At 45.5% G+C, this 22,343-nt stretch overlaps 1 protein-coding gene across 1 annotated transcript in view; it reads left to right on the top strand.

Annotated features, from left to right (window-relative positions):
- The first annotated feature begins 576 nt into the window (after positions 1 to 576).
- The window catches only part of CTDSP2 (CTD small phosphatase 2), a 126,334-nt gene continuing 104,567 nt past the window's right edge, over positions 577 to 22,343 (top strand). Inside the window, exon 1 of the mRNA XM_078688831.1 lies at positions 577 to 1,186. Within this exon, the coding sequence (XP_078544957.1) occupies positions 1,123 to 1,186 (64 nt within the window). The 5' untranslated portion in view covers positions 577 to 1,122. The remainder of the gene's footprint in view (positions 1,187 to 22,343) is intronic.

Here is a 22,343-nt window from a genome sequence, read left to right as displayed (position 1 = left end):
CCTTATGCCTGCGTCGCTTTGATTCTATGGCATGCTATTTTTGTTTGTTCCATTCCTGTAACAGTTCTCTCATGTAACATAACTGGTTCTACTATACAGTGCGCTGACACCTTCGGGTAAAGTCCGCGCTTTATAAAAATGCATTAAATAAATAAATAGCGCTCATCGCGACCCAAATGATTTCTTGGAGCTGGCGAATAGTGGAGGCGGTCAGTCTGTTGCGGACCGGCTGGAAAAATAAGGAAACGTAACTTTTATATTTGCGATTTCTCATGCACTTAAGCCGTCGGGTATCCGTGCCTTTGCTCGCCGAGAGTGTTTGCACTCGGTTGCAGCTGCCATGTTGGGTCGTGTTTCTTCCTCCTTCGCCACCACCCAGCGTTCCCACCCCGTCCAGAGCCCAGCCTCTGCTGCTCGTTTCTCAAGCGCTGCACTGTAAACATGAAGCCCGAAAGTCCCTGCCACCCCTCTCTGGCCCCTACCCCCCCTCCCCCAGCTCTGCCCAGGAATGCTGTTAGGTAAACAGTGCATAGTAAAAATGCCTCCCTCCATCGTCCGCCCACTGCCCTGGCAGCCAATCATAGGAGCCCTGCTGTTTCAAGCGCCCCCTCCATGCCCCAGTCCCATGGGCTGCAAAAAACAACGTCGGATTTCAGCTAAAAGCTTCGCATTTTTTCCCTCCTGCCAATCGGAGCTGCATTGACTTTCATTTGCAAGGCGAGCACCTTCGGGGACCGTCGGTGGGAACGCCTCAGTGAGGGAGGCCGGATCAAGAGCAGCTTGTTTATCTGTAGTAGAAGGAAGGGGGGCCTTGAAACTGCCCATGTCCCATTTCCCCCTGTTGTTTTGCTGCTCTAGCTCGGATTCTCCATGTTGGACCAATTCTGAGACCTGGGGACCTGCCTTCTTACCCTCCTGGTGCACTAGAACCCCTCCGCCCCCCCAAAAGAAATCTCAACACGGGGAAGGAAAAGAACTCCCCCCTTCTCCTTCTGGCCGATTTTGAAGATCGGAGCTTCCAAATCAAAGGGGGGAGGAAGAAGAAGAAGAGGAGGGGGAATAGAGGGGATCTTCGAGCAAAAGAGAGACAAGCGAAGGGTCCTGGGTCTGTGTCATTGTTAGATGGAAAGCGGTTCCATCATCACCCAAGTGCACCGGGAAGAAGCGCTTGTGCTTTCCAAGCAAGGTAAGAAATGCCAGACAACTTTGTAGCACAGAGCGGAAGGGGGGCGGAAGCCTGAGAAACATATTTGGAGAGGGGCAATTTTTCACTTGAATGTTAGGCAGTGACTTTAAATCATTTTGCTACTCCTCCCTTTCCCCCACACATGTCCCTGTACACACCCCTCTGCCTCTCTTTCCCTCCATTTTATTTGCATGCAGGGGATCTGAAATAAAGAGCTGTGTTTTATTGTTTAGCGTTTTTTCCGACCCCGGGAGTTTCTCAGCAGTGTTGTTTTGATGCCTTGTGACATAAATCGATCAACAGGATGCGAACCCTTGTTTATTGTTAGTACATTTTTCGAATCCGTGGCATTTCCTCTTTTTATGATTCATAATGTTGAGGAAAGGTTCTTTCACCTTGCCACCGAATTGATTGGAGGTCCTGGTTTTATTTTGACATTCGTAAGGATATATAATTTGTAATTGACTAAGATATACATTCATGTTGTTATGGTTTGATTGTAAACTCTGTCTGCGAGCCTGCATGCAATGATCAAAACAGATCAGGTTACTCAGTCGCCCGTTGGTGTTCTTGCCAATTTTTTTTTTTTTTTTTGCTTTCATTTTTTTTTTTATGTCGCAGGGAACGGCGGAGCAGTTTTATCATAAACATACATTATTTCGTTTGTGGAATGGCCACACACCCGACCACTGTCGTGTCTATCATCTTTTAACCCCACCCACCCGTTGCTTTTTCCCTGTGGCCTACATTTTGCCAGTAGGTGCCACGGGTGTGCTTCATTGAAGCCCACGTTGACGAATTGCAAGAAGTGTGTGTGTGTACGACTCGAACCGTATAAAAAACACAAACTTTGGCGTTCTTAGGAGCCAGAACAGCCGGCACGATTTGAATGTAAACAACCCCCAACACCACGGCATATGGTACACTCCGCTGAAAAGCAGAGGGAGGCGGGGTCATGAGGAATAGTGTGCACACAAAACCAATGGAAAGCACATCGAAACCTATATACAATTAATCAATCATTAACACCCGTCTAATCTTTCTCGTGTCGGTGGAACTGCAGACGTGTTGATGCATGTCACGAGTGTGCGTTTCTGAAGCATTGCCAGGATTCTGACTTTGATAGCAGCAACAAGAACAGCCATCTTATTTATATTCTATTTATAGTTTTTGATGTGGCACCTCATAATCCCTAGGGTGTCCGGGCGCTTTACGTGTACGCTTCTCGATAACGGGAGGACAGATTACACGTAAGAAACGACATTTAAAGGAAACATTTTTAGAGGTAAATAAAAGCCTATGAATTTCAGATTAAGGTGATGATACTATTTTGAGGAGAAAACAGTATTTACAAGAGGGCATTGGACCTCAGGATCAATAATTCTCAAATAGGCGTAACACTGGCGCGTTTATCAAAACGCATTTCCTGCAACTTTTATCTTTAAAAAAAAATGCTAGTCTTCACTTGTTTATGAGTGTTACGCCTAAGAGGTGGCTGGCCAGTCCGAGTGGCCAAATTGGCTTTATTTGAATTTCACTTGGGCACATTACTTTCCCTCTCTTATCTACATTTTGGGAAAACCCGCTTGGTCACACCCCCTACAGTCCAATTATTGTGCACTTCTGGGCCTCAATAGACCCGGTTTTGGTGGAAATCCGTAAACATTTTGGCTTGATTGACGGCAGTGAAAAACGTGCACCACTGTCACCGGTAGGCAGTGCATTTCTTGTTGTTATTCTGCTTTGGCTGTCACTGATGTCTTTGCAGTTGTCATTTTTGACAGGAAGCACACCACGTTCATTTGAGGAAGAGGGTGCGGATGTTCGTGTGCAACAACTGTATTTGCCTCTTAAGTGCTCAGTGGTCAGCTCACCGCCATTGGTGTGGTCTCTGCTTTCACTTTTTGGCTGTGAATGTTGTTTTTTTTTATATAAAGAAATAGGGTATTAAAAAAAGTTAAACTTTTCAGCAAAAATGTTTCCTCTTTGCTCCAGGTGGGTATTGTTTTTTTTTTTCTCTTAATGCCTGTTAGTGGTGGTTTTAGGCCGCCGATCACAAACACTTCCCGGTCTATGTCCCGTAGTTTTGACCCGCGGAGTGTACACCCTTTCAGCGGCCGCCTTTGGTAATGAAGGAGTACTGGCATGGAGTCAGTCGGGTTTCCCGCTCCCATCGGACGCGCCTCTCCTCTCTCGTGGTCTGACTGCCAGGGCTGTACTCCTTCCTGCTCCCATGTTTTCTGTACTCCTGGGGGTCGACTATCCTCGCGTACTCCTGCTCTCGTGTCTCATTCCTAGGGGTCGTGTATGTACGCCATTAGTACGCGCCAGGAGCGAGGGTTCCTGTCAGTGTTGAATTATCCATCATGTGTACGGCGCTCCCCGCTCGTCTTGGCGGCCTGTTCGGTTCCTCTTGTGATTCGTGGGTGGTCGGTATTGTCGCCGGTGCTTTTGTTGTGTTCTCTGTCCGCAACTTTCCCTTTATCCGCGTGGCTGGCTGCTTGGCCCCTCACGATCGCAGGGGTCGCGTGCGCGCCCTCCGTGACCCCAGGGCTTGTCTGCCGTTGAGGGTTTCTCTCGCGCGCGCCTCCCCATGTGGAGCGGAGCACGTGACCCGTGGGCGTGCTCGGTGGCGCCTGGGTGTGGATGGCGTATGTATGTGTGGCAGTGTCACCCGGGCCCCAGGAAGGATACGAGAGCGGCGGTGCTCCGCTTGTGTTCGTAGCTTATTCCTGCGCACAGTGTCACTTTTGTAAAATATCCTAACCCTCGGTAAACTTGACGAGCGCAAAAGGTCAACACCGTCACTTGAGCGTTTCATTCAGTCTCAGTTTTTTTTTCTTTAATATTCCGACACTTCCGCAAATCTCAACATAAAATGTCTAATAGCTGAACAACGCAGAAAAGCCACGAGTGACAGCAGACTATGGGCCATCCGCTGGTGCGTGAGGGTTAACAGTATAAGCGACGGTGCAGGCCGTGCCGCGCGCTCCGCCCTGACGTAGAATGTCAAAATAGACTCTGATTTACAGCCACGGCGGCACGGGGCTGCTGCTGCCTCTTTAGGGCTGACTTGAGAGTGATTGCTGATTGGTGCCTATTGTTACCATTGCTTTAACATATGCATCCCATGCAGTGAGTTGACTTTTTGCTCCTCTAATAGGAGTAATGCGTCATCCAGTTGGCTCTTTGGTGTATCCCTCCACCTACGATCGAGTTCTTGCATTACAGTGCACACAGCTAAGAAATGCACTAAATTGCTGCTCATTGAATTATTTGACTCGAATTATAGATACCGTCGTTTTATATGTTTTGGTTTCTACAGTAGCAGTGTTTTTTATGGAATCCCTCAATTGGCTTTCCAAAGCTGCTTCTTTTTTTTTTTTTTTTTTGCTTTTAATTTGGCTGCATCCTCGTTGTGTTTCTCTGTATGATAGCTTGGTGGTTAGTGCACCTTCAGCAAAGCCCTGTTACTTGAAGGTGAGAAGTTAACACTCCGGCTCGTGTTATAGAAATAGGCAACATTTTATTTACAAAGACACAAATCTAACAGAACGCTCTTTAAAATATGATTAAGGGCTAAGTAAATATCGGGGGCCCGGCGTACTAAAATAGGTGAAGCCTATACCGCTATGCAAGTTACACTGCAGTGTGTTTTACACCCATTTCTATGCCATTTATGCTCCTTTCCTACTTAGTCTGGTGTAATTTGTGCATGCACGAAGGAACTCACAAAAGTGAATGATATTAACAAATAAAGGGCGCCTAAACTTCTCTTCCTATGCCAACGTCTTTAATTTGAAGCAATTTGAAAAATGCTTATTTTGACTTTATATTCAGTCGAACATGTTTACCGAAAAGGACTCCTTTCCTTCCAGTCCTCTCAAAATCAGGGCAGTGGGATTTCTTACTTGCATTTCAAGACACACATGCCCCAACAGGTGTGAGGAATGCAAATACATGGAGTCCTGGAGTAGCACGAAGCCACCTGAGTGGGGGTTCATCATATTTGTCTTTGATTTCGCCTAACCCTCCTCTGACAAGGCAACAGGCATAAAACTAGTGTTAGAACTATTCGCCCTTAAGTTACGCACCCATGAATAATTTGAGGAAATACACCCTAGGCAACGGTTGTTAGTCGTTGTGAGTTTTGTGTGAATTCTGCACAGGCCTTGTTTTTTGTGTGTAAATTTTTGTATACCCCAAAAAGACCTTATGTAAATTCTTTTCGCTGATACTCTTGTCACATAAACATAGACACAATCTTCTGGCCTTGCAGTTGGAGTGTTTTTCTTTTGTTATGTTTTTTATTTAGTCATTTATCCATCTATCTATTTTAGCTTCGTGTGCCCGACCACAATTTCCCTCTTCAGGCACCAGAGCTGACAGGAGCTTCATTTGGGATTCCTGCTGCTAAAAGTTTAGCTAGGGTATTACAAACGAAAGCGATTCCATAATTCAATTCCCGTTAGTGGAGCCCGTGAGCCTGGCAGTGACAGAGAGGACCTTAGTGGCTCTTTCCTGTGTCCGGCGGTTTGAACGTGCCTTTCTGAAATTAGAACCCTCTGGTCTTTGGTCTCATCCCGAGTGTATTTTCATAGTCACATTTAGTGATCATGGGTAAATCACTTGATCCCTTGAAATGCCTTCTCTACAATGTTTAACAACAGACGATCGTCATGAAAATAAATAGGTTGAGGTGTAACCCCTAATTTCATTTGTTGCTAACAAAATAAGTTTCAACTCGAACAGGAAGACTTCAGTGGATTTGCTTGTCGCACCAGAACTTGGTGTATATAAAAAAGCTGTTTTATTCTTGTTCGGTGACATCAGGTCTCCACGAGACCCCATATTTTCGGGGTACTCTCAGTTATGTTTAGGGTCCCTTTAAAATATGGTCCTTCATAAATTCTCATTTGGAATTAATGGGACGAGGAATAGTTAGATGACAAAAGCGTAAATAGCCTCTTTTTTATTATCAACTAAAAATGATGGCTAGGCAGCCAAATTAAGGACTCTCGCTTTATGGACAATTTGCTAAATGTTTCAACATTATGTTCACGTTTTTCATTTCTGCTAGCCTTTCCTTTTTGATCTCGCTCGTTAAGCTCTTTGTAGAGTCCACTGAGCGACCTAGGGATAACAAGCGGCTAACAAGACATTATTACCCCTCGCCTCTCCTTAAAAAGACACCTTCTGCCCCACACAGCAAACAAGGTTACAAGTGACCCCCGATTAAATGGGCTGTTTAGTGCATGGACTCTCTGAAGCATTTTCTCATCCAATGTGTTTCATTGAGAAGGTGAAGTTGGTCTACTCTCAACTAAGTGTGAGACTCCCCCTGTGTGTGTATCTTTGACCACCTTGAGGTGACCACATTAACCCTTGTTGTTACCGACATTATTTTCCGTTCTGGGCTTTAGCGTGGCTATCTCATGCATTCTGGATATTGTAGTTATGTCATCAATTAACCTGATTAGACAAGTACTCCTGATAGCAGCTCTCTGTAGGTGAAAATTCCAGGACTCTATATCCGTAAGTCATCCCCAGGCAGTCTACACCAGTGTCTGTATTCCTCCACACGTGGCTGAAATCCCCACTTTGGGTGCTGTTGCAAGAGCAGTGGGGAAAAGTAAGGTCAGGTGAGCATCATAGGAGCACAATGAGGAGGGGTTGGGGTTACAAAAGTCAAAAAATTGTTGAGTGGGAAGGGGGATGGGGAGCAACATGGAGATCACAGGGTTGGTGATGTATGATATGGAAGCAGCACACAAGGGAATGAACAAGAAAACACATGCAGCCTCACTGAGGGATGAAAGTAATTCCCTGATGTGGAACCATGCAATGATACATTCCATCCAATCAAAAGGAAGGTACGGAAACTAGTCCCCAGGGGAGGGACAAACACAAGAGGAGGAAGCAGAGCCATTGAATGAGAAGCAAGGAACCGAGACTGATACAAAAGCAAACCCAATGATAAGTAATGGAGTGACCCAAAGCCCGCTGTGAGTATAGATTATGTACACACTAGGTCTTCAACAACAAATACATAAAAGCTGTCTATGAGGGATCTAAAACAGCATGAACTGAATTTAAGACTATGACAGCTGACCCCAGGTATTCCCAATAACCATAACATTATACGAAATCGTTTGAGGGGAAGTTGTGATTCTACACCTACTGTGCTAGCAGCCTAACCGCCCGCCATGTGATGTCATTCCGTGACCTCGATGTTTAATCTTTTGTATTGTATGTATATGGATCTCCTTATGACACACAATTAGAAAGGTGGTTAAACTAGAATGTATTGTTCCCTGTGTTTTTATTGGAGAGCAATTTGAAAAATAAAGTTACTTATATTTACACTCTGGCATTCTGTCAGTCATGATGGAGGATGGTTTTGCTACAAGGCCAATGAAGGGGAGTGAGGTTCTGAAAGGTAATGACACTGAATGCAGACTGCCACTTAGTCAGTGTACACAGAGGTGTCATCTGTAGGCCTGGGTGGTGAACTTCGATCCGTTTGCAGAGTTTTCCGCACTCTGCTGAGCATGCGCAGTTCCAAAAAAGTCGAGCTCACCAACGTCAAGTTGTCAAGCGCACGCAGGGAAAATCCATCTCCCGGGAAGATGTCTCAACACGAGCGGTGAGCTTTCTCAACGCGGGTGGTTGCGATCGCTCGCGCAGAGAAATCTTCCATTCGCATTGAGATAGCTGCCGCCTGGGTAGAAAATCTTGCGCTGCGCATGGTGCAGTTTGCAATGATTTTAGAGCGCTAGACAAACGCTCAGTGCTGAAAATATACACAAACGGCATGACCAAATACACTTTGCTGCTTGCGGAACTCTGCGTAGCGTGGTTGAGTTTTTGGGTCCCTTCGTGGAGTTCTGCATAGCGGAACTCCACATACTCCACCCAGGCCTAGTCAGGTGCCCACTTGTCATGAATTACTTGCACACTGGCCTAGTTTTATAGGAAGCATCCTGGGATTTATAAATCCTTCCTGGATAACATCACATTATCACTTAGGCCAGGGTGACGTCACCCTGTCATGCAGTGAGAGCCTAGTACCTACCCGTGTTTTGTGCTCCCGGCTCAAAGATCATCCGCCCACGATTCGATGCTGTGCTGAGGGAGTGATGATGGTGATTCTTCGCTGATCTTGAGGTTCTGAAGTCCCCAAAACAACCCATATTTACTTATTAGATGTAATGAAACAGAAGGTTTTTCCATGCACCCACCTTTGTAGTGAGTATAGAGGTGATTCTGAAAGACCTCTCGTCTGCATTTGTTATTTTTATATTCATACCATCAGCGGAGATCTTAGCCATGGTGCAGTAGTGAGTGAAGGCCTCTATTTGGTGGTGTATGCTAGTGTTCCAGCTGATGTGTTCACGGGTATCGCACATCTGACTTGGGTACCTCTTCCCTGCTTGTTACTGCTTTAACAAAGAGAACTGGATACGTTTGTCGGGTGGCCATTTTTAGGTTGAGCATTCAAGACTTCTTGTATATACTTTAGTATATACTTATTATTAGGTTGAGCATTCAATACCTCTTGTATATACTTATATTTGTATGTACTTTGTGGGCTCTGGAGATCAGCCCTAGGACTTGTCTGCTTCCGCTTGGGGACTTTTTTTCTGTTCAACTGCCTCTGTTTAACTGTCTTGCTAGAAAACGACCAGCATAGGTCAGCAAAATACTAGAATTGCTTTCTGCAGAGGGACTTTAAAAAAAAATAATTCTGGCAACTGCCTCTATTTAACTTTCTTGATAGAAAACGACCAAATGCTTGTTACATCCAGCTATTTTTATGTGATGTATGTTGCAAGCCTGGCCTTTGAGGTTTATTAGAATGTTGAACAAACTATATCAGGGAGTTTGTTTTTGTTTTTGTTTTGTTTTGTTTCTGCTTTTTAGTGGAGTTGCGTGAGAAACCCTAAAACTGCCACTCGCATAACAGTCGAAATGAGTACTATTTTATCACTTGTTTCATTTATTTGATCCATTGGAGAATCCGACGGTTGAAGACAAATCCTACAAAGTCATTTTCAAGACTTTTTTATGTAATTATTCGAGATGCACACACTCTATGAGTTCTTCTGCATTTCTGAGCTGTATTTGGTCATCCTGCTCTCATCAGACCACAGCGGATAGAGACAAAGTTTGCAGTGATGTAAAAGTATTGACTTGTAAATAGTGGTAGCTGCCTCTGTCTTTCAACTTCTTAGGACTCGACGAAGCCTCCTTGTCTTCTGAACCCAGATTTCATGAGATCAGACATGGGTGTCTTGTACATTTATAGTCTTGCATCCCATTGGGCAAGAGCAAGCGCAGGGAGGGCATTTGATGGCATGCGCCCTCACGAGGATGCCTCTCGAGCTGCAGTGACGTGTTGTGCAGCCAAATTTGCTGGAATGTGCATTAGAGTGTTTAACATTAGATATTACGTGTTTAGGGATAAAACACAGGTATGCCACTGAAAATATGCAATCTAACATGAAACAGCTGCTCAGTTACTTGTTATTCCTCACCCGAAGGTGCCAGTGGCAAAGTTATGGAAGCAGGCTTTAATAAAGCCAGTAGGTCTGGTCTATGAAAGCTATTGGCTTTTTCAGTGGTTTGTAGCCATGCTGTACAGTGTATACAAACAAACAATAAGAGTTGGATGGGGATGAGCCGACACAGAGGGAGAGAGGGTGGATGAGAAGAACACAGGTGGGGGAAGAGTACAGGTGTGTGGGGAGTATGGGCAGGAAGGGGTGGGGCAAGCACATGGAGTGTGGGCAGAAATGTCTGGGGCAGCACATGCACAACAGAGAGTGGGTGAAGGGGGCTCATGGGGAAGCTCTGGGACAACGGGGGATTGGCCGGAGGGTCTGGGGAAGCAAACAGACAAACACAGGGACAACTGAGGGTGAGGCGGAGAGGATGGGGAAGCAAACAGACAATGGAGGGTGGGCGTCTGGTGCTGCGAAAAACACACTTATATTAAGGGTGGATGGGAGGGGCTGGGGCAGCACATAGACAATAGATGAATGGAGAAGTGCACAATGTGGCCAGCTGGAAAACACACACTGTTGTAGAGTGCTTAAACGAGAAGAAAAAAGAAGCACCTAAGAAAGTGAGCAATAGAAGGACACAGTAATGATTCATGCTCAAGGGGAGGGGGTAATTTACAACAAGGGGTGGTGATGGACAGAGTCTCTGAATTAAGCAGAGTACTCTCACCCAGTCAAGAGATCAGGGCTAGATCCAACACCGTTTTTTAGCTCATTGCACCATCCCAGTTTCAGAACCTGGCTGTATGCAAATTAGTCTGTCCCTGGCCCAGTGCATCATGGGAACAGGGCAGACCAGACTACAAAAGCCAATTCTTACACTGGGGAGGGGGTAAACACAAAACGAGGAAGGAAATACAACAAAATTGACTAAAAGCAAGAAATGAGAGGGACCATAAAGTAAGCACAAGGCGGTCTCTGTGCCCACTGTTAGGTAACAGAAGGTCTTGCAGGGGTTAGCGCATATGCTTAGGCAAGACCTGACCAGAGACAGATTATGTGTCATTTTATGTGAGACCTAAAAAGGTATTCAGGGCAGATATTATCATGTAGCCAAGGCCTTGGCTATGATCCAGGCGGCAGAACTTTTCTAATCCCAACTTTGAGGTTTGGCCCGCATTGCACTTCTAACATTGGGCAAACCCTTCTATTCCTGGTTCTGTTTTTCTATCTTTCCGAATCTGCAGCACTACTAGAAAAGGTCGGGAGTCAATTGTAAATTGTCTTGACATTTACCATCATACATTGCTGCTATTAAATGGTAACCCAAATTAGCATGTTGGGTTTGAGGTTAAAGTGATTGATTTGGAAGCAAATGCTCAACCGCTTCATCACACACATTCATTGACCGCAGAGCCAGATTCTCATTCATAGCGCTGGATTATTTGCACTTTATGTATTAATTAATGTGTAATTTTTAAGTGGACCTCATTGGAGTTCCAAAACTTTAACAAATTGAATTGAATTACTGCCTTCATCGCCGCCCTATGATTTTTGCACCCTCTAGACCTGCTTCTCTTCACTAGCCTCAAGACGATAGAACCTCTGGTATTCTTACCCAGAGATCTTGCACTGGGAAACCTGTCAGGACGCCCTTCTCTGTGAAGGCCGCTCGGCTATTGAATGCAGGAAGTGAGCTTTGTGCTATGGCTCGGAAAATCTTATGATTTCACCAACAGTCATCTCCTTGCTGCCTCGGGTCTTTGGCCTGCATGCACACTCCTCCATAAAAGGCAAATATCTACAAGCTGCCAGATCATATTCTGTCTTTTGTTCCAAAGAAAAGATGTTCGGAGGAAATTTAATTAGTAGATGTATCTGCTCAAATCCTCCCTCTCATATCTACATCAGGCATTGGGAAACCTATAGTCAAGCAGAAGCTATGGTTACATAACATGTATTTTTTTCAATCGTAAGCCCACGTCACAAGCAAAAAGAATAACATGCCACCGCCTAAAAATGGCAACCATATGTTGGCTATAAAATGTTTTATTAAAAAATGCATATTATTTTATTGCAACAGTAGGGGTGCTTCCTGGTTGGCAAGGGTGAGATTCCTTAAAGTTGTAATGCTTATCACTAGAAAAATAGATATATTCTAGATGCACAGAAAACGTACTACTGTTTTGAAGTACTGAAGACCTAAGTTAAAAACCCAAGAATGACTAATAAAATTATAAGGATAACTAATGAGAACAGAGCATTGGCCTATCTGTGGCATTGGCACTGCTTTTTAAGTGACCATGCTCCTATTATTAACTCGAAATTCCAACAGCACATTTCCTTTACTGGTGCACATTCAGGTCATCAACATGTAGTATTTTTTCAAATCACTGTCCAGCACCATTTTGGGGGAAGCATTGATTTGCATCAGTTGATCTACTTGTTGGGGCCGTATTGGGCATGGGCGTCCTATTTAGAGGTGGCTGAGTGCAGCAGGCACACCAATGGAAGCCTGTAGGCGCCCATCTGCATGGAGTATGCTGCTGGTTTATGACTGTGACATAACACAAGCTCAAGTCTGTTGCCCCCCTTCACCCCACTTTGGGGTCATCTCTTTAAAATTCAACTTGAACTTAACCACTTGTTAAGTCATGGACCCGATGAGGCCCTGGTGTATAGGCGGCTCTCTTTAGCAGCTGCCTGTGTTATTTGTGTTCTACTGACAGACTACCCCAGTAGTCTTTCTGGAGAAACTTTCAGAAGAAGCTGGATCTTTAGCATTCCATTTCCAAAATGTCTTTGTGCTAAGCGGTTTCAATCTGTGGCATGAAATCCCTTTAGTTGATGCTAACCCGACAACCTTTGATTTAGCGCTGTGCTACCTAAAAGGTAACAGTCCACTTTACAAATCCTGTTTATATATTGTCGGGAATTGGCTTAAAGAAGGAGAGTATCTGGGTTTATTCACAATTTTATTTCATAGTGATTCTTAACAGTGCATATATACAGAGTCTCGTCTATCTTGCTCCTTTTGACTGGCGTCGCTGGGTTGTCACCTGGAATATTCCATGGGGCGGGAGTACCTCAGAAAAAAGAGAAACCTGGGTGAGTGACCTTTGCGTTGGCCTTAGGGGTCGTTGGGTGGGTAGTGATGGGACGGGTTTACACCTTAGTAATCCTTTACCAGTGCCAGTGTCTTTTTTCCGTCCGAGCACATAACTCATATCCCTCTCCTCCCTCTCTAGTTAGGACTTTATGTCGCGTTAGAAGCCCGCATCCACCTTAAATCCTTTAAGCGGTCCCGTACCTGTCTGAGCCACGCTCCTCCTGGAACATGGTTGCTTCTGCGTGGGGTCTTGAATCGGTCTCCCTTTTCTCGTCCACTGCCATAGTCTTCACCGTTGTCTCGTCCGAGACTGAGTCGGGTCTGCTCCTCCTAGCATCCCTCTGACTACCCCTCTGCTGGGACGTCGGTTTCCTTCCACGCGACCGGCAGTGTCTCCTCTGATACTCCCAGTCTCCATAGCCCGTAGGAACTTCCGGGATTAAAATTTCCGTCCCTTCTTCATCCGCTCCTATTAGCAGGGACGCGGCGGCCACGTCATCCTTGTGGGTTAAAGGCAAAGCCAGGAAACCCTCCCCCTTAAAGGAGCCGCCGTAGCAGTCTGCAACATAACAAAACGTACAGCATAAGCCGGTAAGAGGTCGGTCTCTACATTCTCTGGTCGTCATTCACGGGGAGATTAGGGACCTTGTGGCATATATCTTAATCCTTGGCGCTGAAAATAAAGTCATTAATGCTACTCTTCCAGGCAGACACATAATGGTTTTCATGTGTGCCTTCGCTTATTCCACCAAGTTTGCATCTGCTCTTGTTCTATAGTGGATGGGCCACGCCGTCATTAAACAATCAATCGATTTGTAAATCACTACTTATCCCCGGTGAGGGTATCCAGGTGATGGATAGGAATAGGATCCTATTCCTTATCACCGTCCCTAAGAAACCTGCTATGCCAGCCCCATGTCCCATTCATTCTGGAACTCGACCTTGAACTAAAATTGAAACCAATGAACCAGTATGAATATTTAGAAACTTATGAGCATTGGTGGCCATTACCACCAGCCCTGCAGGGGTGTCCCCTGCATTCAACAAATGTCGAGTGTCTGTTTGTCAGTTTAAGGCCCAAATTAATAAACTTGCCTCCTCCGTCTGGTTTACGCTGAAGTTGATCCGAAATCTGTTGCCATATATTCCATCAGACACCTGTAAAACACTGGTAACTATGCTGGCACTGTCCAAGATGGATTATGGGAACGCTCTATATTCAGGGCTTCAAAAACACTTACTGCTAAAACTTCAGCGTCTACAGAACGCTGCTGCCAGGTTGGTATTGAACATTCCCAGGTTCGAGCCGGTGGCCTTCAGACCGAGAAGTCTCCACTGGCTCCCGGTAGAGAAAAGAATCCAAGTTAAATCAGCCTGCCTGGCATACAAAGCCTTGCATGAGTCAGGCCTGCATTTTCTTAAAACCAACCTGGTACAGTATGAACCACCTAGGACTCTAAGGTCCAGCAGTGCTAATCTCCTCAAGACTCCCAGATTTAAACAACTAAGATTGGGGGGAGAGGTTTCTTACTGCACACAGCTAAAACCTGGAACAAGCTACCAGCAGAAACAAAAAAAAACAGCCCATCAATGTTATCTTTTCGAAAGAACCTAAAGACCTGGCTCTTCTCAGCATAGTCCTGGCTCTTGTGTACACACAACACTTTCCCTCTCCGGCAGACACAGTCATTTCTAGCGCCAAGACGCCCCCGGGCATTCGTGCGCTCTACAAATCTGATAATCAAATCAAATCAACACTACTTCAACCAAAAAGACATCACCCACAAGAACTGGAACTCAGTGGGTCATGGGTTAACTAAGGGCAGAATGTCTCCATATACGGAGGTCATGAGAAAGTGCCTTTGCTGGAGGTACTTCTGCCCTATAATATCAAACTCCTATTACAAGGAGCACCTTCACTATGGCAAAAACTCCTGATCTGTCTTTTGATTAATTCTTCCAATTATAATATCAGAACAGACCTGTTTGATCATGATAAGGACGATACTAAGTATCCATTCCTACCCCCAACTGGAATGTTTTAGAGGAGGCCTCCCACCTATTGAAGACTTCCAGACTCCTCAGATCTGATTCTTAATTAATTCAGGCTCTCCTGATGACATCTTTTCGACCGGGGTCTTACAATTCGCCATCTGCTCTCTGCTCCTTGCCACGTCCTTTTCGTCGGCTCTAAGCCGACCTGTTGGTGGAAGTGTGTTCTTGAGCCTTTGCAAAAGAACCCAATCTCGACCTCAGGATTGAGGGTATTGAAAGGTCTGTGTCTCTCCTTGTCTGGTGCCTCTTCCCAGCGTGAGCGTTTCGGATGCACTCCCGTTTACCACTATTTTTGCTTTCGGTTTGTTGTAGAGGGCCATGACCATTGCTGTGTACTTCTCGCCTAGACCAAAAGCTCCCATGCAGTTCCCCAGGAAGGGCCACGAAACTCTGTCGAAGGCTTTCTCCGCATCCAGCGCTATCATGACCGCCTGTTCGTTGCTACTTGCTGTGTGGTTGATCAGGTGGCACAGTAGCCTTGTGTTGTCCTGCGATAGTCTGTTTTTTATGTATCCCACTTGTGAGGTATGGATGATGTTTGGCAGGATCCTGTTTAGTCTGTTGGCTAAGACCTTTGCGTAGATCTTGCAGTCGACGTTTATTAGCGATATTGGTCTGTAGTTCTGGGGATATTGTGGGTCTTTCCCCTCCTTGGGAATTATTGTGATGTTGGCTTCGCACATGGACTCTGTCATCTTCCCGTTCTGGATGCATGTGGAATACGTTTGTGCCATTAGCGTTTTAATGTGTTCGCTGAAGGTTTTGTAGAATGTTGCGGAGTAGCCATCCGGTCCTGGCGCTTTGTTCCGTTTCAGTTGGCTTATGGCTGTTTCAATCTCTTCTTCCGATATGTCGGCTTCGAGCGACTCCCTCTCCGCCTCCCTTAGTTTCGGCAGATTGGTTTTACTGAGTAGATCTCGTCCTGCATCTTTGCTTAGGGTTTGATCTTCAGTGTACAGTTCTTGGTAGAATTGTCTGAAGACTTCTAGTATTCCTTTGTTAGTTGTTTGGGATGTGTTCGTTCGATCAGTTATTGCTGCTATCGTGTGGACTCTTCTTGCTCGCTCTAGAACCCCTGCTAGCCAGAATCAGGGACAACACAGAGATAACAGGCGTCAAGCTCAAGAGGAAGACCGTCAAACTAGCGGCGTACGCCGACGACATCCTAATCACAACAGCAAACCCCTCCACGTCAATAAAAGCTCTGATGACAACAATAGGTGAATACGCGGAAGCCTCGGGCTACAAACTCAATAAGGAGAAATCGGAGTGTAAGCCAATGAATGTCCACACCACAAGAGAAGTCCTAGGCGAATCCGGCCTGGCATGGCAGACGAAACCACTGAAATATCTAGGGCTCCACTTTGGGAGAGACCTCACATCAACGCTACAACACAACGAAGACCTCACGCTGAAAAAGATAAAAGAGAGGCTGGAGCTATGGTCACCAAAGTACATCAGCTGGTGGGGACGCATTGAAACCATCAAAATGATGATAACACCGGCAATAAACTACACGCTAACAATGCTACCACTCCCAATGACAGAGACATTCCACAAAAAACTGGACCAACTCATAAACATCTTTCTATGGAAAAACAAGAAACCAAGGATAAGCCTTCAAAAACTAAGATTGTCAAGAGACCTCGGAGGCCTTAACCTGGCGAACTTCAAGACATACCAAACGGCATGTCTGGCGAGACAGGGTATCGCCTGGATAGATGCCACACAAACGTACATACCAGTATGGCTAGAGGTCGAGCAGGACATCCTAGGAGGGCTCAAGCCAATAGCACTCCTAACAGCGAACAGGCACCCACTAAAAGCCAACGCCATACTAAAACACACGAGAGACGCCCTGCTGAAAGTGGACAGGCACATGGCGCAGAAACTGAAAGGCACAACATGGGAATCCATCTGGTTCAACACCAAAGTGACCTACCAGGGAGCGACATTGCATAACGACACTTGGATCGGAAAAGGCATCAGCACCCCCAGCCAAACAGAGACCAGGCAAAGACCGCTGACGTTTCAGAACCTACAGCAGCTACATGACCTCCCGAACCAAGAGTTCTATAACTTCCTAAAGATCAAGACAGCAATAACAAAGGCCAACCTATGCGGAGGAGAGCCGGGAATCATCAAATACCTGCAGCTCCTCAACGCAGCAGGTCACCAAACGGCAAAGATCTATAAACTCCTGAGCCCATCCAAGCTGGCGCAGAACAAAAAAGCCACTAATACATGGGAGACGCTCCTGGGCAGGCAACTGAATGAAACAGAACGAGCGAAAATGTGGAGCTCAGCGACAACAAACAAAATTACTCCACAGCTAGCGCAAACAAAATATTGGCTACTCCACAAGGCCTACTGGACGCCATCCAAACTCCACAAGGTCGGCATCGCAGATTCAGACAAATGCTGGAACTGCCAGAAAGAGGAAGGCACCCTCGAGCACCTCATCTTCACCTGCGTGAAAGTCAAGAGGTTCTGGACACAAATCAACACTTTCTTGAACGATATGCTCAAAACCGATCTGAAAATCAGCTTCGTGAGCCTGGCGACTGAACACCTAACAGCGAATCTAAAAAGTAGAGAAGAGAGAGAACTCCTAGACCTACTCCTCACAGCAGCCCTTAAAATAATCCTAACGAACTGGAAAAACACAGCCAAAGCAAACTTCAAAACATGGATCAATTGGGTCACCTTCCTGAGAGGAGCCGACAACATCACAGGCAACTTCTCAAAAGAACATAAAGCCAAGCTACACATGTGGGACCCGCTCGATGAGCACCTAAGGAAGGCCCAGTAAAGGACAACAACCCCCCCCCTTCTCTTCTTTTTTTCTTTCTTTCTTCTTCCAGTGGAGAGAGAACAATCGCGCCCCACGAATGGACTGTTATAGATACGACCGCCATCATTGTACGCACACCTGTATATATATATTTTTGTACGGCCTTCTTTTGTATGCCAATAAAAAAAAATTCTAAATACAAAAAAAAAAAAAAGAAAGGTCTGTGTCTCTGCTCCCCATCACGGCCAAACTGGGAGAGAAATATCCGGTGCAATGGCGCATTAATTTTCTAGAGAACCACAATGTACTAGTTACAGCCCACGTGGTAGTTATTAAAACTGCCCTTGTCTAGGTAATAAACACATTAGGAACTGGTCGGCACGTCAGACATTCCTCTGTCTTATCTAATTGGCTCTCTCTGTCACATTCTTCACCGTCCGTCATTCCTTCTTGCTCCACCGGCTGGCTGAGGGAGGACAAGCTGCTCCGCCCTTTCCCGAGTCCCTCATTGTATGTGGTTTTCGATAAAGCGAACCTAGCATAAGGCAGCGGAACCAGAGGCCAGAATACAGAAACTGACTAATAGGAGGGCAGCTCATTTGTGGACTGTTCACGCATTGTGGTATTTTTCAGTTAGGACGAGCCCAGCTCTTATTTTGGCCTCCTCTCAGTCCTCTCCTGTATTTTGCGTTATACATTTTCATGTTTATGTGGTAAAAACAATAAAAAATACATTGAAATAGAAAAAAAAGAATCCCTCCTGAGTTATCGCTGTCACTGACCTATGTATTATGTGAGTGAGGCCCTTGAATCATCAGATCTTCTGGCCTGGGCTTTGTCCTGTGCTGAACATACTCGTTAGCTGGCAGGGGTAGTAAGCGCTCTACAAATACAATACAACACTTCAAGCGCCTACTGTTCGTCCGCCTCAGATAATATGGGAGTGCTATTTTCTGGTTTAGCTGTTTGGGCGAAAAGATCCCCCCTCCCCCGCTCCCAAACACCCTCGCACCTAAGGAACAAAAATCCGTTTCTAGTTTGAAAAAATATATATCTTCTGGAAAATCAGGTACACTCAGCAGCCAAGCTGTGTCTTTCCATTCTAGAGATGTTCGTTCTATGTATTCTTATGACGATGCAATGCAACCCTCTCGGTCGGCGCAATCCTTCTCTGCAGAATAGATTGTGCCAATACTTGTTACTTGGGTCTGCAGTCCAGAAACCTCGTCTAAATGACAATGTTGCAAAGCGTGGACCTCAGACGGGCCTCCGGGCTGCGCACGTTCGGTCCTTTCTACTACTTGCTCTGTATACCAGCGAGTCCGAGCCGAGGCCACGTTCAAAGCCGAGGGTCTGGATACTCGGGCGGGAAACACTTCGGTGACCCTGCCGCCGAGCCATGAATGTCTGAGTACGTCCTGTCCTGCACTCTTCACTTACTGCTGCCACTCGCATCAGACTTATGGGGGCAGTCTTGTATGTTCTAGCACTAAAACTATGGCATACATTGTACATTCCCCTCTGCACCATTACTAACCGTACCTCCTTTGGGAGAGCCTTGAAAGCACACATTTCCTGTTAAGTTGTTCTATTCCGCCAATATCACACCCAGTGCCAACATCCCCTATTGTGCGCGTGCGGTTTAAATATTTCAGTCATTCATATATGAACAGGAAAAACGCTGTCATGGTTCAAAAAAGCTGAAATGGGCTTACCGTGTGTCCATACTTTAGTCGGAGAAAGTGGAATGTGAATAATAGTGGCACAAACCCTGGAGGAAAAGGGACATCTCTCAAAAACAATTTTAAAGATGTCGTTGCACTGCATGAACGACCAAGTTTATTGCGCTGCAAAACAATGACGCGTTTCGCTTCCAAGGACAGGCTTCTTGGAAGCAACATTCATCGTTATTTTATAGCACAATAAAACGGGGGTGTTCCTGCACTGAAGTGCAATCTTTTAATTACTTTAAGAGAGATTTTCGACGGGTCTCGCAGCCCAGCACTGGCACCGACATCGCTTAGTGAACAAATGTTTTTTTCTTATTCGAGGCGTCTTGTCACGATAAACTAAAGAAAAACACAAGGAGATGATGATGGACGGAGCGCTGAAACTTTTCAGACACTCACCACCAGTCGCAGATCGGGGTAGAATCCATCATCATTCTTTAGCTCACTTCACCACCTCAGTTCAAACACCGCTATATGCAAATCAGTCTTGACCCTGTGCCTCATGGGAACAGTCCAGCCCGAACTGCTAAGCCAGGTCTTCCCTGAACCGGAAACAAGCATCCTGCAACCGGTTTCTGGGTAATACCCTTCATCAGCCTGCCTAGCTTGAATCCAGTGGCAAAGTAAGCAAGGGACCCGCCAACTTAGAGCGAACAAAGCTAACACAAGGAAATGATGGACGGAGCGCTGACATTTTTCAGACACTTACCCCCAGTCTCAGATCTGGGTTAAATCATCATAATTCTTTAGCTCACTTCCCCACCTCAGTTCAGAAGCATCTATATGTAAATCAGTCATGACCCTGTGCCTCATGGAAACAGTCCAGCCTGAACTGCCAAGCCAGGTCTTCCCTGAACCGTAAACAAACCTTTTAGTATTTTCTAAATTTGTACCCTAACTATTTCATTGATGGGGATCCACCCTGCTATTTGCGTTGTGGTCTGTCCGTCGATTACATTGAGAAAGTGTTATAATATTATCTGTGGCAAGAGTTGGGTGTTGAGCACGAGGCCAGACTTATGCTCTCGTCATCCCATAGAGACGCGTTCCCAACCTTTTGGCTGCTGTGGACCCCAACTGTATCACTACTGAAAGTTACCACTACCGGTGCCCCCCCCAAATCAATTTCTATATACATAAACCTCAAAACAATTCGCAAAAATTCAGTAGCAAGTGTGCATCAGATACATATGCAAAAATCGGAATTTGAATTTGAACCAGAAGGTTGGTTTCAAAATGTAGTTTTATTTCTAAAAGACAATGTTATATGCTGTACTCCAGAACATCATTTTGTCTGTTTTTCTCAAAACACATCCCCTCTTTTTGTCTGTGTCAATTGGGGCCACCGATTGACCATACTAGTTTTCTTTTGCTGTACTTGCGAAGGTCCCACAAATGAAGATGAGGGCGGTCACTTAATTTTTGGCCTCCAATTTCAAATTCCTTCACGCAGAGCGTTTTAAAAAATGCAATTTTGTTTTTAATGTAAATATGCTTTCTTACTCTTCTAATATTATTACATTTATTAAACAGTTAAGGGTTACCTGAATAGGTGTTGCATACCACAGGACTCCGTGGGCAACAGTTTCAGAATTGCTCTGTAGAGGACTTGCTTCAGGCATGCAGGTATCGCAGAAAAATCTACTAGGTTGTGAAAGCCACGCCCATTTTATACATGTCCTCATGATAGTTCATCAGGTGGTATCAGGAGTGAAGGGCTTCTCTAAGCGTTGTGAAGGGGAATGGCACATGACTGCAGCCAGTCCTGTCCCCGCTAGGCCTCTCCCTCCACACTTGGTCTCTCTTTTAAAAACGGAGTCCAGTGCGGACTTGCTCTACTTGCCCTCTAATATGTGCGTGAACGCATGCCTGGGGCACTGTTCCGTTATTTATCCATCTTTTTTTGCTTGGCTAGAAAGATTTCCTTTGAATAGTCGTAGCTTCAAAATATACATACCTGATTCACAAAGGGCCTCCCCATTCGTGACGGAGGCCCTGCAGTCGTGGGGGAGTCTCCGCACTTGGGGTGGAATCTCCACAATGAGAAGATTCTGCCCCAAGGGCCGAGGCTCCCCCACGAGTTCGGGTCCGCCACGAATGTGGGTCCGCCACAAGTGTAGGTCCGCCACGAGTGCCAAGGCTCTTTGTGAATCAGGCCCACAGTGTTTACAACAAAATTAAAGATTTGTGTTTATTTGAAATTAAGTGGAAAGTTCTCATAAAGAAAGCTCAACTACCTCAGTTGAATCACCTGACAATGTGTCCATGGTGCCCAAACAGGTTAATGTGGAAATGGAAAGGTTTTCAACATACGGCGACATACTAAGTTTCATTGCACCTGACACTCAAAGGCACTGGGTTTCAGAGAGTGGCTGCAGAAATAGACACTGAAGAACCATCTGTTCAGTTTGTGTTTAATTGAGGACCCAACAGCTGATTAAAAATGAAGAGTCAAGAGCATGGCCCCGATTGGCAGATGCTGTAGGCAGATATGACCGAATTCCACCAGGGTTAGCCACTGGTAGCCAGTGTGAGTGCTTTAGAGTCAGGCCAATGCTATATCCTCGATGGCTTCAAAGCCTTGTTCTGGGTACTTTATAGTGCGTACTCCTAGTGCGATGATGCATTATCACAGTGGATGACCCATAATGAGTGAAAAGAATACCATGAAACCTTTCTGCCCACTATGGTCATGTTGTGGAAGCGTTTCAATTGCGCTTTTAGCTGAAGTGAAGAATGTGGAACATCACATCACCAGTTTATAATCCAGTTCAAGAACCCTCCAGAAGGCACTGAAGGAATTTTCAGCACAGCCATGTTTATCCATTCGAGGGTTTGCCCATAGTCAGTAGCTCCTATAAACAAGCATTGGCATAGCCAATAAGTCTCACCTTTGGAACCTTATAAGTATTTCATTATTCAGCACAATATCCTTGGTGCAACATCGACCGTTGCATAAACACTT

The sequence above is a fragment of the Lissotriton helveticus genome, chromosome 1_1 (genome assembly GCF_964261635.1).
Source record: "Lissotriton helveticus chromosome 1_1, aLisHel1.1, whole genome shotgun sequence".
Taxonomy (NCBI): Eukaryota; Metazoa; Chordata; class Amphibia; order Caudata; family Salamandridae; genus Lissotriton; species Lissotriton helveticus.
The sequence above is the reverse complement of the archived record's forward strand: the minus strand, read 5'-3'. Positions and strand labels throughout refer to the sequence as shown.